The sequence below is a fragment of the Pinus tabuliformis genome, chromosome 1_1 (genome assembly GCF_031772625.1).
Source record: "Pinus tabuliformis cultivar Carrire ecotype Pingquan chromosome 1_1, CPIR1, whole genome shotgun sequence".
NCBI lineage: Eukaryota > Viridiplantae > Streptophyta > Pinopsida > Pinales > Pinaceae > Pinus > Pinus tabuliformis.
The window spans coordinates 97,869,212-97,885,811 of NC_142297.1; the positions used below are offsets into that span (position 1 = coordinate 97,869,212).

Below are 16,600 nucleotides of genomic sequence, written 5' to 3' on the forward strand. Positions count from 1 at the left end.
CCAACACATATTGTTTCATTGTCTGTTTTCATATACAGTGTTTCATATACATATACGCTGCTTCAATGCTATTTTTGTCCAGAGCCTATGCGTGAGAGCCTCCTCTCCTATGTGAATGGTATGATTTTTTTTAGTGACTGTGAGCTGTTGCATTGTATATGGCATTGAATTTTAGAGTCAATGAATGGTGAATGTTATTACCTTGTGGTGTATGGTATTACATTTTGTACAGTGATACCTCTGTCTCCATATATCAGAATCAATTTTTTTTAGCAGCAGAAGTTTTTTTTCTCCACAAAAGCACATTTTTTTTTGCCAGCAGAAGTATTTTTACAGCACTCAGATTTTACAATGCATTCAATCATATCTATTGTGGGAGTAGTTCTCACTGGCAAGGAGAACTATCCTGAGTGGTCCCGAAAGATAAAACACACCCTCATTTTCAATGAGTTGTGGAAAGGAGTGTGTGTTGGAAACAGAGACAAAGAGCCAGAACAGCCTACCTCAGACAAAGTGTTCGCCATTTGGGAAAATAAGAATAGCAAAGCCTATGCATTAATTGCAGCATCCGTAAGTGAAGAGGTGAGTCGCCATATTTCGCCATTTTCAAATGCTTTCGAAGCCTTACAAAATTGAAGGAACTCTATGACTCACTCTGCACTTGAAGTTGTTCAACTCATGATTAAACTCTTCACTCTTGAATTACAAAATAATGATCCTCTTGCTCTCGCATCCGAAGTAAAATCTATAATGCATGATAACAAAGCCACTAAGGTTCAATTGGATATTCCTCTTGTCGCTTTTCTCAAGGCAATTTATCCTAATTACTCCAATTATCTTGAGTCATTGCAAGCAAATGGAAATCTCAAAGATATTACCTTTGACACTCTTGTGAAAAAATTTACTGAAAGAGAGAAAGCTTTTGGAAAGAAGACAGCCCCTGAATCTTCTGAAGAGGTTGTGTGCCTTGCTCATAAAGAAAAGAATCTTGCCCAAGATTCTTTAAGAGGAAGAAGCGGTCGAAAAGGAAGAGGAAGATATTTCAGAGGCAGGGGGGGCAGACACTCTCAAGGAGAAAAGTCATATTTGCACTGCATACGCTGCAAAAGAAATGGATCGCATGATGCCTCCGCATGCAAGTTACCTTGGGACAAAATTGAGCAGCAAAGAAACCAACCCAAAGGTAAAACTAATGACACAAACAAAGGTAAAGCACCTGAATTCACTCATTATGTTGTGGCACAATGTAATATTGGAGTAAATGAAGATTTATTTAAAGCTTCACTTGCTTCTTGGAAAAATGATTGATTGCTTGATTCAGGAGCAACTTGCCACATGACTCATAGAAAAGATTTTTTTGAAGAATTTACTGACAATGTTGATGGAGCAGTATACTTTGCAGACCAATCAAAACTCAAGCCATCAGAACTTGGCACAATCAGGCTTCTTCCTTCTTCTCATACAAGCTTGAAGTGACAAACTCGGTGCAAGAAGTCGTAAGTGTATCTTTCTGGGGTATTCAAACACCTCCAAAGCATACTGTCTCTATGATGAAGTCAATAAAAAATGTGTTGTATCTAGAGATGTAATCTTTCTTGAAACATCCAAAACTGACAATGTTGTTGAGCGGCAACTTGATCGCATGGATAGATTCGCAAATGCAAAATCATTTCAAGAATTTGATAATCAGATTCCACATCTTGAAGGGGGGATTCCTATACTAGATCAACCTGTGGAATCTTCTTCTGAAGCACTCTATCCCCTGCATGAAACTCCAACAATGGATGATACTTTAAGTGATGTGATTGATAGAATTGGGAGACTCAATCTTGATTCGGTGCCAACTCAATCAACGGGGCAGCCTGGACCATCTGAGAAAGGTCCCCCAAAGTGGCTGACAAAGAAACTTGAGAGTCTTCATCCTGATGAGGTTGGAAAGACAGAAACTAGAAATTCAAACTGGCAAAATGGAGGTGATGTAAATGACTCTGATTCACCTGTTGATATGGATGTTTCTTATGATTGTGAATTGAATTTGTCTACAGATTTCGAACCAACTTCCTTCAAAAAAGTTGCTTCTCATAATGAATGGAAAGAAGCAATGCAAAAAGAGTATGATGCCCTTATAAAGAATGGCACTTGGAAGCTGGTTGATCCTCCATTAGGAACCAAACCAATTGGCTACAAGTGGGTCTACAAGAACAAGCATAAAGTTGATGGCTCACTTGACAAGCACAAAGCCAAGCATGTTGCAAAAGGTTTTGCACAGAAGGAAGGGGTCGATTATGAGGAGACTTTTGCCCCCACAACCAAATGGGCTACCATCTGGACACTCTTTGCCCTAGCAACTCAGAATGGTTGGAAAGTCCATCAAATGGATGTAAAAACCGCTTTCTTGAATGGAGATCTAAAAGAGAATGTTTTTATGTCCCAGCCTGAAGGATTTGCTATGAAAGGACATGAACATAAAGTATGCAAACTTGTGAAATCCTTGTATCGCCTCAAACAAGCACCGCGAGCCTGGTATGAAAAACTAACTAAGCATCTTCTGAAACTCAATTTCAAACATTATGATCTTGATGATGCAACTTTGTTTGTCAAGAAGGTTGGCAAAACAATTGTATATCTTGTGGTATATGTACATGATCTTTTGATGACAGGGAACAATGAAAGCTACATTGCATCCATAAAGAAGGAATTGAGGAAAGGCTTTGAAATGACTGATTTGGGCTATGTTCATTACTATATTGGTATTGAAGTAACTCAACATCCGAAGTCCATATTCCTTTCTCAAAAGAAGTACATTGGAGATCTGTTGAACAAGTTTGGCATGACAGAATGCAATCCTTTTACTACTCCAATGGAACAAAACATAAAGCTCACATCCATTGAAGGAAAATAATTTGAGGATGCAACAAAGTATAGACAGCTTGTAGGAAGTCTCAACTACCTAACTACTACCAAACCAGACATTTCGTTTGTTATTGGAATCCTCTCCAGGTTTATGCAAAAGCCTTGTGAGGGACATTGGTCTACTGCAAAAAGAGTTCTAAGGTACTTGAAGGGAACTCAAGACTTTGGAATCAAGTATACACAGGTGGACGACTTCAGCTTGATTGGATACTCTAATTCAGACTTTGATGGAGACAAAGAAACTGAGGTATCTACTTCAGGTTATGCTATGAGTCTTGGATCAAGAGTTGTCTCCTAGAGATCACGCAAATAATCAGTTCCAACAAATTCCACAACAGACGCAGAATATGTGGCAACAGTTGAGGCAACAAAAGAAATTGTGTGGCTCATGAATATTCTTGAAGATTTGCAGGTAAAACAAGTACAATCGACTCCACTCATGATTGACAATACCTCAGCAATAAAGTTGGCCAACAACCCAAAGTTCCATAATCGAACGAAGCACAACAATACTAAATATCATCTGATTCGACATCATGTTGAGGCCAAAACAATCCATCTTCGCCATTGTTCCACTAATGAGCAAATTGCAGACATCTTCACCAAAGTGCTTGGAAGAGAAAAGCTTGAAAGATTCAAAATGATGCTTGGACTCACCAACATCCCTTCAGATTAACAGGGGGAATGTTGACATCTAATCATCAGGATTGGGTGAATAACTGTAATTGATATAAATAAATAATAGAAAATATGAAGAGTCACCAAGAGATGAAACGAACAGTCTCTCCCCCATGTATATAATAAAGACCAACCTGAATGAATATCATGAATTGTTTTGAGGAGTTACCTCCTGGTCTGACAAAATTCAACAAAGACTGAATAGATATGATAGTAGCAAATCGTGTAATGGCAGGATGCACCAACTCTTTGTTTTTGGTGTATTTTCTCATCAAGCTAAGCACAGATGCATGATTATATATAAATTTTGTTACGTTGCTAGATGATTCAACAATATCCCTCACAATAGGAATCTTACCTATATCCTCCAAAATCAAGTCAATGCAATGAGCAGAACAAGGTGTCCAAAACAAGTTAGGATAACTCTCCAAAAGAAACTTTCCAGCTGCAACATAATTTGCAGCGTTGTTCGTTATGACTTGGACAACATTGCTTGGGCCTACTTCCTAAACGAAGATGTCCAACAACTCACATAATGTACGTGCATCTTTAATGTGTGCAGATGCATCAACAGATTTCATAAACGTTGTCCCCTTGGGACAACTAACAAAGAAATTAAGAAGGGTCCTACCCTTCTAGTCAATCCAACCATTTGACATGACTGTGCATCCAATTTGTTCCCATGATGCCCTAAACTTCTCCAATCTAGAAGTGCAATCAGTGTTTTCATCTTGAAGAAGAGGACCTCTCAATTTCGCAAAGGTGGGGGCTTTGTACCTCAGACCAACGACAGCAACAACATCAAACATAGGCTGGTAGAATGGGTTTGTCTTGGCAATGTTGAAAGGAACATCACTCCATAGAAGACACTTACTGACCAACCTGTCAGCTTCTACCTTTTCCTTTTTTTCAAGTGCTGAGTTGATGCCAGGTTGTGCACCAGTTGTGGTTCTAAGAGCAAAAAAGATGAGATAGATGAGGGGTTGGGACATATGGGTGAGGAGGGTGATGCTGAAGAAGCACTACCACTCTCAATTCCCCCTACTCTTGAGGCCCCTACAAGTTGGAATTTTAGTGCTGCCCTGGTGTCTTTTCCCTCCTCTCTATCCATCAATGATTAAATGGCCCGTCGGATGATTTCTAGAGTTGTATTTGGGCAAAGGTCAACAATTTGGCCCGGAATTTGCCCCAAATGGTTTTTAATATGTTGATACCTCCTAACATATGCTTACCACACAACTTGCAAGCCAAATAGATTCTATCGATCCCCAAGATTCGTGTATAGTATCAGGTTCACCATATTCCCACATAGCGTCCAAAAGCCTTGGCATTTTGTTTTAAACTTTGAACTTGAATTTAAACCTGGGCACAAAAAAATTTGAAACAAATTAAAAATTTCCCATCACATAAAAAGCAAACACAAATGCAATAGTTGATTTTATATTTTAAATGCCTCTTCTCAGTCACTTGAAAACACTCAAATTCAGTACACAAGGGTTTGAATTTTTGTCATTTTATTCTTGAAAGTTGAAGTTTTGCTTCAATCTAGATTCTAAACAATGTTTCCCTTTCAAAATTCTAGGCAAAAATAAGACATAAACAAACTAATAGAATTTTAGAGAAGTATAGAAAGATTTAAGAAATCATTTGTGTAAAAAAAACTAAGAGAGAAATTAAAATACATACCTGACAGCAGCAATTCAACACTTTGAATCTCCCACGATGAGCATGTTGGACACAGATTGTCATTGATGTCAATATGGCAATATTCAAGAGGAGGAGACAGAGCATATCGAAGTCGAGAGGATCAAAAGGAGCCAGAGGAACCAAATCGGAGGAGCCACATATATCAGAGCAAGAGGAGCCATATCGGAGGAGTGCCAGCGCAAGAGGAGCCATATATGCCTTTATTAATACTATTGGGCGTTGTTCGGGCAATGAAAACCCACATATGCATGTATTAACAATTATCGGGAGTGGAGGCAAATCGCAGCGATATCGTATCGGAACCCTTAGGGATGAGAGCGGACGCGAATTCTTATTCAGATTGGTCTAGACCCCGGAACCCTTAGGGATGAAAGCGGACGCGAATTCTTATTTAGATTGGTCCAGACCCATATCAGGTCCGAACCCAAATATCGCATCGGAGGAGTGGCTTGGAACTATCATGTGAAAGCTTCGATATATATCGGAGCCGAAATATTATTCAGCGCTCCCTATAAAGCGTCGGGTCCATCGTGTTCAGAGGAGGGAGTGTTATTGTCTGTGGCGACCGCCGATAAGCGAATCCGCTGAAATATATATAGCGCGGCATCTAAACCTTTTCGGGTCCGAAAGGAACCTCAGCGCGGTTAATTGACGAGCTCCGAAATTCGGAGCCGAAGTATTATATTGAGGATGGTTTAATGGGTCGTCGGGTCCACAAGGTCCGTTAGACTTTGAAACTGCCAGAAGGGAAGTCGCCGAAATCCATCGGGACCGAAATCATAATAAAAGGCAGCCTAAAGGTGTGTCGGGTCCGCACCTCATCGGAGGTCAGGCCTTAACAGTTTTGTAGTGATCGCCGAAATCCGGATCCACCGATAATTATAAAGGCGGACGGATAAGAATTGAGATCCGCATCTGTTGAATGAGAACAGGAATTACGTTATTTTCCTGTGTGTTAAAATATATGTGGCTGCGGGGTTTTTATAGTGTTGGCCATATATTGTATATGATATAAGGCTTCCGATGGGTGACTAAAAGCACCGATAAAGCCTGTAAGACCAAAAAAAAAAATGGAAGCCGAAGTGTCAAGCGGCTCCAGTGTATGCCTGCGATCATGAGCAAAACAGGAGTGTTGTTATAATTTTGATGTATGTATCCTATGATTATTGGAACGGTTGGATAAACAGAGGTAACTGACAGGGCAAGCAAGCGTTGAGGAAACCGAAGAGCCTACGGAGTAAGGAAGTTGAAGAGCCTGTGAAGAAAGGAAGTCAAAGAGCCAATGAGAAAGAAGAAATGAAGGGACAGAGGCATGGAGCATATGAAAAAAAAAAAGCAGCAGAAAACAGTGAGAGTAGTTGTTGTTGTTCGGGGACGGGATAACCTGAGGATGAGATAGTGGAAGCAGCAAAAGAAAAGGGGGCAGCAGCAGCAGTGGAAGCTGAAAAGAGCGCAGCAGCACACCAATGTATACCAAAGAGGTTGGAGCCTCAGAATTGAACAGGATTGAAGTCCTTGGGAGTTGGTGCTCCTAAGTCCAAGATTGGTGTCTTGGCAAAATGGAGTTGGTGCTCAGGAGGTTGGAGCCTCACCAAAGTCCAAGTTGGAGCTTGGCAACCAATTGTGACAATCTATTTATTGTATTGATTTTTACTGCACAGTTATATTAATAAAAGCATTTATTCCTGCTGTTCATTTTGTGTTTCTACACATATATGTTTTAACTAGTAAAACAATAGTGAGAAAAAGAAATACTGATTCACCCCCCTCTCAGTATTTCCAACAGAGCAGTGAAAAAATCTCCAAATCTCCACCACCAAACTCACAAATATTCTCCTCTAGGGCAATGGCAAACCCCTATGAATCTCCACAGCGCCGAATGGGAGAGAAAACAGCAAAAAATTATATCATTTTCGCCTTTGCGGCCTCTTTATCCACGGCCTAGGAAGGGAGGGCAACTTTTTTGGTAGACTCCCGATTTAACGATTAAACCGCAATTATTTCCTTTCTAAAAAAAGTCGCCAAAAATTCGGGGGATTAAATCGTTTAGTTGAAAAAATCACGTTTCTAGGATTAAATTGCGATTTTTTGCAGACTTTTTCCACACTAGATTGTATAGTATTGTGCAATTTTGTTAAAAAGTGTGTATATTTGTGCATATGTGATTTACTGCTTTATATTTCCATTGTGCAAAGTAGTTTATGGTTGAGATTCTTGGTTTGGTAGCATCAATGATTTTAAAACTCTAACCTAGACCCAAGGTCGTGAAAATTCAACACTATAAGTGCCCAATCCACGTTCACACTTGGTCCACTCTCACGCTGCCCTCCAACAGTGCACGAGTGACCAAGTCCACGTTGTAGCATCTGCACCTAGTTAGGGCATCCCCGCACCTAGGAGACCCTTACACACGGCTGCCAACAAACTTCTCCACATCTTCCCTCTGCTCTGCAATAGAGGAGCTATTGCATAAATCTAGGCTCCAAACATCAATGTGAAACTGCCCATTGGTTAGGGCTTGTTAGTTTTAGGTATGTTCTCTGCTTAGAGCAATTTATTTCAATTTTCACAATTAGCTTCATATCTTTTCCAGATTAGTAATCATGTCAACATTAAAGTAAACTGCAGATAGAACATAAATATAAATCGCAGAAGACAAGCCAAGACAAGAGGACACAAGATGTGGCGTTAACCAAGGACAAACCCCAATGTGGGGAAACCCTTAATCAATTCTTCTTTTATGTTCTTCAAAGTTTAGCAGAGAAAGAGAGAGAGATAGTACATTTTACAATAGAAGTCAACATTTTGACTTTTGATCTCTGCATGAGATCAGTTGAAGACATATTGCTTCAACTGATTCTCCAAGGTGACTCCTTCACCTATCATAGTGCTACCTCTCGTCCATTCGTTGCACATAACCATGTGACACAGTGTTGAACCTTGATGACAGAGCTGCTCTCATTTGCTCTCATCATCATGCTGCTCATTATTTATCATGCCCATTGTGCTACATCTTCTATCATTATGCAGCCCTATTCATCATCATGTTGCTCCTTACTTATCATGCCCAATGTGCTGCATCTTTCATCATCATGTTGCTTCATTCATCATCATTCATCACCGCTTTGATGAGAGGATTATACACCATGACTGTTCCTAGAGGCTTCTTTGTACCTTGAGATCATAACTATACCTTACTGTACTGTAAGGTTATGATCCTTGTCTCTTACCTTTGATGAGACTGACACTCTTCACAAAGGTGATCACTATCACTGCATATAGGTACATCATCTAATACTTCAAGTCACTGCTGTACAAGATGTATGTCACAGAGATCTTCTTCATCCAACCGAAACCAAAACCAACGTTTATAGCTGTTGTGATCATAGCACATCAAGATTGCTACAAGTATGCCAAGGGTTTCTGTTATCATGTAGACTTACTAAATTAGCATAGATCTACATTGTTGTAATGATCCTACGAATGTGATCTTTATTGAGTCTTGACAAGCCGAGGATGATTCATTCACTGTGTCCTTACCCAAAGTTAATTATGCGTCGTTTATCCGAGATAGATGTGCCCAAATCACATACATTCTTCTCTGCTTTCTTCATCTGAGGATACTTCCATTAGAACACAGGTATGTTGAGTCTGCGGCTATGCTTCACTGCGGTTATGACTGCGTATAAATATATTTGTGCTCTGCGTATAAATGTCTTTAAGAACAGCATATAAAGGGTCATATGAACATCGTTTAAAGGTATCACATGAACATCGTATAAAATGTCACCATGACTGCGTATATATGTCTTCATGAACTTTGTGTATGGAGTCTTTCTGCCCTACGTATAAATGTCTTCAAGAACAACGTATATGAACAGCGAATAAGGTCCCCGTGTATTGAGTATAAGGTCTCCATGTACAGTGTATAAGGTCTCACCATGAACATCGTATAAGTATCTTCAAGAACTGCATTGGATCAACTAGGGCATCATTTGCGGTTAGGACTTCATGCTAGACCAACATATGCTCTTTTGTGTCTCTCCTTCACCAAAAACCCAAAGACGTGGAGAGGAGGAGATCACATGAAGAGGATGTCAAAATGACTTCAAGTCCTCTTCTATTTATACTAAAACATAGATGATGAATAGACATGTCTATTGGGCTTCTGAGCCTACTCAAGTTGCTAGCCGACTTGACAATTTGTTTTATAACATAAATAAATTCATAACTTCATAAATACTTATTGAAATCAGATGATCTTTAGATCAATCCTACACCTCTCGGTGAGAGGGATCCAATAAAAATATCGGCTGCCATAAATAAGATGACCCACATGGAGTTTGGCCCTAGTTGCCAATTTTAGCACTCCCTCTCAACTAGGGAGAACTCCATCCGTTGATCCATATATCCAACTGTACTATCTTTGCCATCAGTGCCCTGCACTGCTCTGCTCTGCTCAGCTCTGTTGAACCATGAAGAAGAAGAATTGATCGAGGATGTGTCATACCATTCTCCACTGACCCGAAGTCAGTCTTAGAGTGTGTACCACTGGTCCCAACCAAGTCCTCAACTGACCTGAAGTCAGTGTCATAGTATGTACCACTCCCACTGGTCCCAAACCAATCCTCTATTGACCCGAAGTCAGTTTTAGAGTGTGTACCACTGGTCCCAAACCAATCCTCTACTGACCCGAAGTCAGTTTCAGAGTGTGTACCACTAGTCCCAGACTAGTCCTCTATTGACCCAAAGTCAGTTTTAGAGTGTGTACCACTGGTCCCAGACCAGTCCTCTACTAACCCGAAGTCAGTGTCATAGTATGTACCACTCTCATTGGTCCCAGACCAGTACCATTGATCTCAGATCAATGAAGGTCATCCTAGCATAGGGAGTACGGTAGATACAACGATGCGTCCATCGATACTACTATGGTCCCTATCCTCGTTTCCCTACTCGTTGATTAGATGAGAGATACTTCCCATGAGTCCTGGACTGCATGGGTAGGATGCCTCGACAAGAGAACTAATCATCCTGTCCACAGGAGAGCGAATCATCTTGTCCCACAAGAAAGCGAATCATATTGTCCACAGGAGAGTGAATCATCCTGTCCACAGGAGAGCGAATCATCCTGTCCATAGGAGAACAAATCATCCTATCCCACAAGAGAGCGAACCATCTTGTCCACAGGAGAGCGAATCATCATGTCCTCAATCGCGATGGAGATCAAATCATCCAGGCCCACAGGAGAACCAATCATCTTGTTCAGAGCGCACCACCAAGGGAGGGTGAGTCACCATGTGGTCGTATGTTGCTCCAGTAAGAACCCCAAGCCCCTAAAGCTCCTAGAGCTCAATGTATGCAACATGCAGGACCCTTGTACAAGGGTCTCTTGACGACTCCAAGTCGTTCGGGAAAATCACAGATTTGATCTTTCCCTCGAGGCTTTGACAAAGTGTAGCGACTTGCACATCATCTCACAGCGATGAAGCTTCCTTGTTCATTGACTTACCATATCCCAGATAAGGTAGTATCTGATGATCATCGAATACGGGATTCCTCAATAATCGAATCCCACCTCTGGTTGTCACATAGAATCACGTGGTATTCATCATGTGTACAAACAACTCACTGAAGAGCTTCCTCAACCAGGCATCTTCATACAAGATCATACTCGTAGATATGTATCCAGTCTCGGTGGTGCTTATAACAACTGACTTCTGCTTCTTGCTCATCCATGATATCGAAGCAGAATCCAAAGAGAAACACCACTAAGAAGTGCTCTAATGATCCTCCACACTGCCTGCCCAATCAACATTCGAATAATCATGCAGTTTCATATTTCCGATAGTGTATCTCAATCCATGAGAGATTGTGCCCCGAAGATATCTCAGAGGATTCTTGGCACCAACCTAGTGAGGCTCAACCAAATATGAGCTCACCATGCTAACTGCAAAACATATGTCCGGAGGGAAGTTCACCAAGAACATCAACACGAATGAGTTTATGAGACTCAAAGGCATTTCCCAAATCTAGTCCGACATCATCACCATATATCTTCTGAAAGTTAAGATCCTCGAGGGAGTCATGGGCTTGCAGTTTATCATTCCATATTCGAAATCCAACTCGCTCTTACTTCTGCAAATGAGAGGGTCTGCACCTGTCAAAAATAGGTCGTCCTCATAAGGTGCCAATATGAGAGGTCTATCATCCACAACCTTCGAGTAATGGCTCGGATCGGTTTCACTCCTAGTGAATCTCAGCTCCATCAGACAGTTATCAGTCCTCTCATACTATAACTGGGGTGTTTTGCTTCAAGCCATAGAGGGTTGTCTTCCACCTGTATACATGAGATCCCTGATCATGAATCTCAAAACCCTCGAGTTGTTCCAAACCTGTGGATCCTTCCATTGATGAGTGCCACCCTAAAACCTTTGACTTCCATTGCTGAAATGGACACTAGGTTCTTCTTGCGATCAAGTACATAAAAGAGATTCTGTAAATGAATCGAGTTACCGTTATTCAATTGAGAGATAACATTCCCTACACCCTTTCCAAGATAGGTGGCATTGGCTCCAAGTATAATTCCACGATTGTTTCCATCTCTACCAAATTAGAGAGTGCGATGAAGTGCCTTGAAGCACTACAATCAATAAGCCAAATTCCCAAAGAATCTTAAGGAAAGGGCCAATGCAAGATAACGCTTCTTTATCTTATCAGAAACAACATTTGATTCTTCATACCTGGGTTCCTTGCTTTCGTTGAAGAGTCGACCATTTGATGACCTACATTACCAGTGATTCCTTTGATCATTGAAGATGTCCCTGGAATGATTGTTATCTTCGTCAAGAGATGTGTCTCTGCCATTCGGACACTCCTTCGCATAATGGTCGAACTCAAGGCATCCGCCTTTCCTTCCACCCTTAGGTCCGAACTTCCCAATGAAGTGATCTTTAGGTAGGCTATCAGAAACTTCCGTTGTGCCATTCTGATAATATTCTTTGCTTCCACTTCAACCTCGGTGAATTTGAAGAGGGATGAGGAACCCATTGATCTTTTTGTCCTTTCCCAACTGTCTTTGGTGATTGGTCTTTCACTCTTGCTTGGGCATTGTCTTCACCTCAGGTCTGATACCATGTTAATTTTAGGTATGTTCTATGCTTAGAGTAATTTATTTCAATTTTCACAGTTAGCTTCATATCTTTTCCAGATTAGCAATCACATCAGCATTAAAGTAAACTGCAGATAGAACATACATATAAATCGCAGAAGACAAGCCAAGACGAGGACACAAGATGTGGTGCTAGCCAGAGACAAACCCCAATGTGGGGAAACCCTTGATCAATTCTTCTTTTATGTTCTTCAAAGTTCAGCAGAGATACCCGCACTAAAACGCACAGATACCCTCCAAACATGGCAGCCCTTTACTCCTTTTCTACCCTCGACTTCGCACTCCAAATCGCAGAGATATCTTGACCTTTGATGCACTTAGATTGCTCAATAATGATCTCAGACTCACCTCCTTTTTATACACTAAAGGAGGGCTTCAATGGACGTCATAATAGGGCCTGAACAGCTGTCACTAGGCCTTCTTAACCTTAGGCTGACCTTGACACCTCATGTGCAAAACCCAAACATAACTTTAAAAATTCATAACTCCATTTCTACAACTCGGAATCGAATGATTCTCGTTGCGTTAGAATCGTCTAGCCGAGAGCTATCATCCTCATCTGTCACATGCCGAAATGTGCTAGTGGGTTTTGGCCCAAATCCTGATGGGTGCAAAACCCCCACGCCTGGGTTTCAAGGCCATAAGCCTACTTGTGGCGCTTTTCCCTCCAATCCCCGAACCCTAGGGCTTCGGGTACCTCCAAGCTACACAAAAATCAACACTTTCTTGGTCCATTCCTCAAATAATTGATTCATCGGGTCTCCAATGGCTATTCGACTTACCAACAACTATTTTTGAATTTTCACTTTTCACTTTAATAATTCGACTTAGCCACACGGAAGCAAGATCTCCAGCACCCTTGATCATTTGACAATTTTGGAATATGGGTATGGGCTATATCGGATTGGATGTGAATTAGGTCTTTATGGGAATCTCCATATCCTACAAGGTGTTACCACATCATCACCTGCTCTTCCACGTCATTTGACCCCTATATTGGTTCTATAACACCTTACTGAATCTCTTAAATTTGGAACCTAGGTTTTTTTTCTCTCGTTTTGCTAACCATTTTTTATGTGATGCATATGTGATTCTACCCAATGCCCTCCCATTCTCCCATCATAAAACTTGCTTTGACTTGTTGACCAAGTTTTACCAAGTTGTAACTAGCCATCGCCTTTTTCAATTGGAAAAAATCTACATGGCATGGATTCCTCTCATCAAACAAAAGAATCTGACACCAAGTTGACTTTTTGACCACAATGACTACTTTGCATTGGGAACCATGAACTACCTCAAAAAACATGAAAAATTATCAATATGAGACTGCCATGCATGAGAGCTATATGAGAAGTATTTCACCAAAGCCAAGGCCACCTACAAACACTATAGACCATAACCATGTGGTAAGACATAGGTGCATCTTAACGTGGGATGGAGTAACTTTTACACCAACTATCTGCTATAAACTCCCATAAAAGTTTAAAACCACGAGTCCTCAAGAAAGCTCACCTAAGGCCCTCCAATCCTGTACAAGACAAAAGGAACCCGAAATGAACTTCAAGCGACCAGCCATGGTCCAACCAAAACAACATGATATAGATTCAATAACAACCCACAAGGCCTAGGATACCTAATACAGGGCCTCACATGGTTGTTACATTGCTTTTGACTTGTTACCTTGGGCTTAAAATGGCAGCGATAAGTACTGTGAAGTGTTCATACGTACCCCTACTAACATGCAGAGTAACAGTTCCCAACATGTGTTTCTCCACTCCTGCATCTAAAAGAACTTGGGGAACATAGGGAAATATTGTGTAATAAAAAATGAAAAATTGGCATTATAACACAGAATCAAGGTTGCATTTTATGAATATTTCTTAAAACTATATGGATATCTTTTAATGTCTTCCTATATCAAAAATCATGCTATACCTCTTTCCCAAAAACACCAAAACCAACAAAAATTCCTTTCTTCAGTAATAAATATACCATGGAAATAAGATTGGAAGGTGATCTAAAAATAAATCATACTGCCTATACCTGAGACTATCGAGGGTAACAACCTGTGAAGCAGCAGCGTCAATGCCAATGTTGTTGTCATAACCAGAAATGATCTTGGAATTGGACAAAATATCATCATCTGCAAAATTCAAAAAAAAAATCAAAATAATCAAGTCATTGAGAAAACATTTCACTAGCATGGCTGAGATGTCTCAAACACAGGAAAATCGCATAATATATGTGATTTAAAAATTAAGTACACTAAACCTGCATTCGCAAGATGTCTTAAAAAGGTAGCAAACATTAATTGTCATCCATTTTTCCCAACAAAAATATCAAATAACAAAGCACGTTTGCACCAACGGGAGCACGGTGGTGCCAACAGGGGATAATATTTAATGAAGTAGACATAAAAAATGAGAAAAAATAGTACAATATGCATTTCTTACACTGAAAAATGATTAGGTAGTTACATCAAAAGCTCATACTACATTTAGATTGTCAAATATGTTAAGAACTCTGGAGGCCTTGAATCCTGTTAGTGTCATTGACATTTCACAATCTTACACTTTATTCACAACATCATGCAAACTATGACATGTTTATGTAGTTGCATTGAAAGCTCATCTTGCCTTTAGATTATCAAATATGTTTAGAATCCTAGAGGGGCATTCCTTAATCTTACATTTTATTCACAACATCATGCAAACAATGACATGTTTATGTAGTTTCATTGAAAGCTCATCTTGCCTTTAGATTATCAAATATGTTTAGAATCCTAGAGGGGCATTCCTTAATCTTACATTTTATTCACAACATCAATCTTACATTTTATTCACAACATCATGCAAACTATGACATGTTTATGTAGTTGCATTGAAAGCTCATCTTGCCTTTAGATTATCAAATATGTTTAGAATCCTAAAGGGGCATTCCTAGGATATCCAGAAAATGGCTTCTCATCAAGTCATCGATGGGATCATGGAAGGAAAAATCAGCAATAGCAACAGGTCATGCAAGAGTTATGCTAGATTTTGAGGTTGCTCTGAAAGTGCTTGCTATGGTTGTACCTTAGAGGTCATATACATTGAAAATAGCTTAATAATGGATTATTAGACCTTCACATAATGCTTATGTGGCAAACTTCCTTAGGATATTGTTTTCCTATGTGACATGGCGACATTCTTCATGACAAGCACATGGAGGTCTCGGTTGCTTGCTTGGGAGGAGGACCTACTTGAAGAAGAAGCATTGGTTATCTAGGAGGAGGGCATTGAACCCTAGGTAGCATAGGGATTCTTGGCTGCTTACACAGACATATGTGCTTTACTTTAGGATGCTTTGGTTGACGAGTGCTCATGGAGATGTGGTAGACCCAGGGGTGTGCATGGCCTAGGAATGAATGTTGGAGTGTTGGAATGTTGGAGACCTCTGGAAAGGAGTGTTGGACATTTCTTGTGTTTCACTCAACTTGGGACCTGCTACCCCTACTTTTAGCACGTATTCTTCAAAAAAAAAAATTGGGTCAGTGGAAGCATCGAAGAGAATGCTCTTATGACCATTTGCAGCCTGACAAGAGTCCAACAAAATCTTTGTGGAGGGCAGAATTAATTGCGGGCTTGTTTTCTCCATGACTCAAAATTTTGACAAGATGTCTCGTGTATTGGTTACCAGCATAATATACATGGAATTTTGATTGTATGGGGTAAGGCCTTTGATGAAGCTTGACTCGGACAAAGTTCTAAGTTGTACCAGCACACAGAGTAGGGATATTTCCCAATCTATAGAGCATGTTTTGAATGAGTATGTATTCCATCTTACAGCAAAATTTGATGTGTGTGGATGCCTAGAAACTATTGAGTTCAAAGTCCATTTATTGTCATCACAAATATAGAACACCTGAAGATCTGTAGGAGAAGTTTATGCATGAAAAAAATGCTGAAATATATCAAGCCTGTTGGGGCTTGTTATGCAGAACTGATGACATTGAAAAAGCACTGCACTACCTTTGCCAACTATACAGCAAAATATGAGCATAGAAAAGGATGCTGCAGCGAGTGGAATCAAAACTTCTGGATCATAACTGTGAACCAATCACTGAAGAACCAGAACAAAAATTCTGGATCATAA

General features: G+C 40.3%; 1 protein-coding gene across 4 annotated transcripts in view; it reads right to left on the bottom strand.

Annotated features, from left to right (window-relative positions):
• LOC149211835 (uncharacterized) overlaps positions 1-16,600 on the bottom strand; it is a 299,240-nt gene that overhangs the window by 144,243 nt on the left and 138,397 nt on the right. For 3 of the 4 annotated variants that reach the window (XM_089391597.1, XM_089391594.1, XM_089391596.1), the window contains one exon: positions 14,510-14,609. In XM_089391597.1, coding sequence (XP_089247723.1) covers positions 14,510-14,609 — 100 coding nt within the window. Of the gene's footprint in view, positions 1-14,509; positions 14,610-16,600 lie in introns of those variants that run through there. The other variant, XM_089391595.1, reaches the window with a different exon arrangement.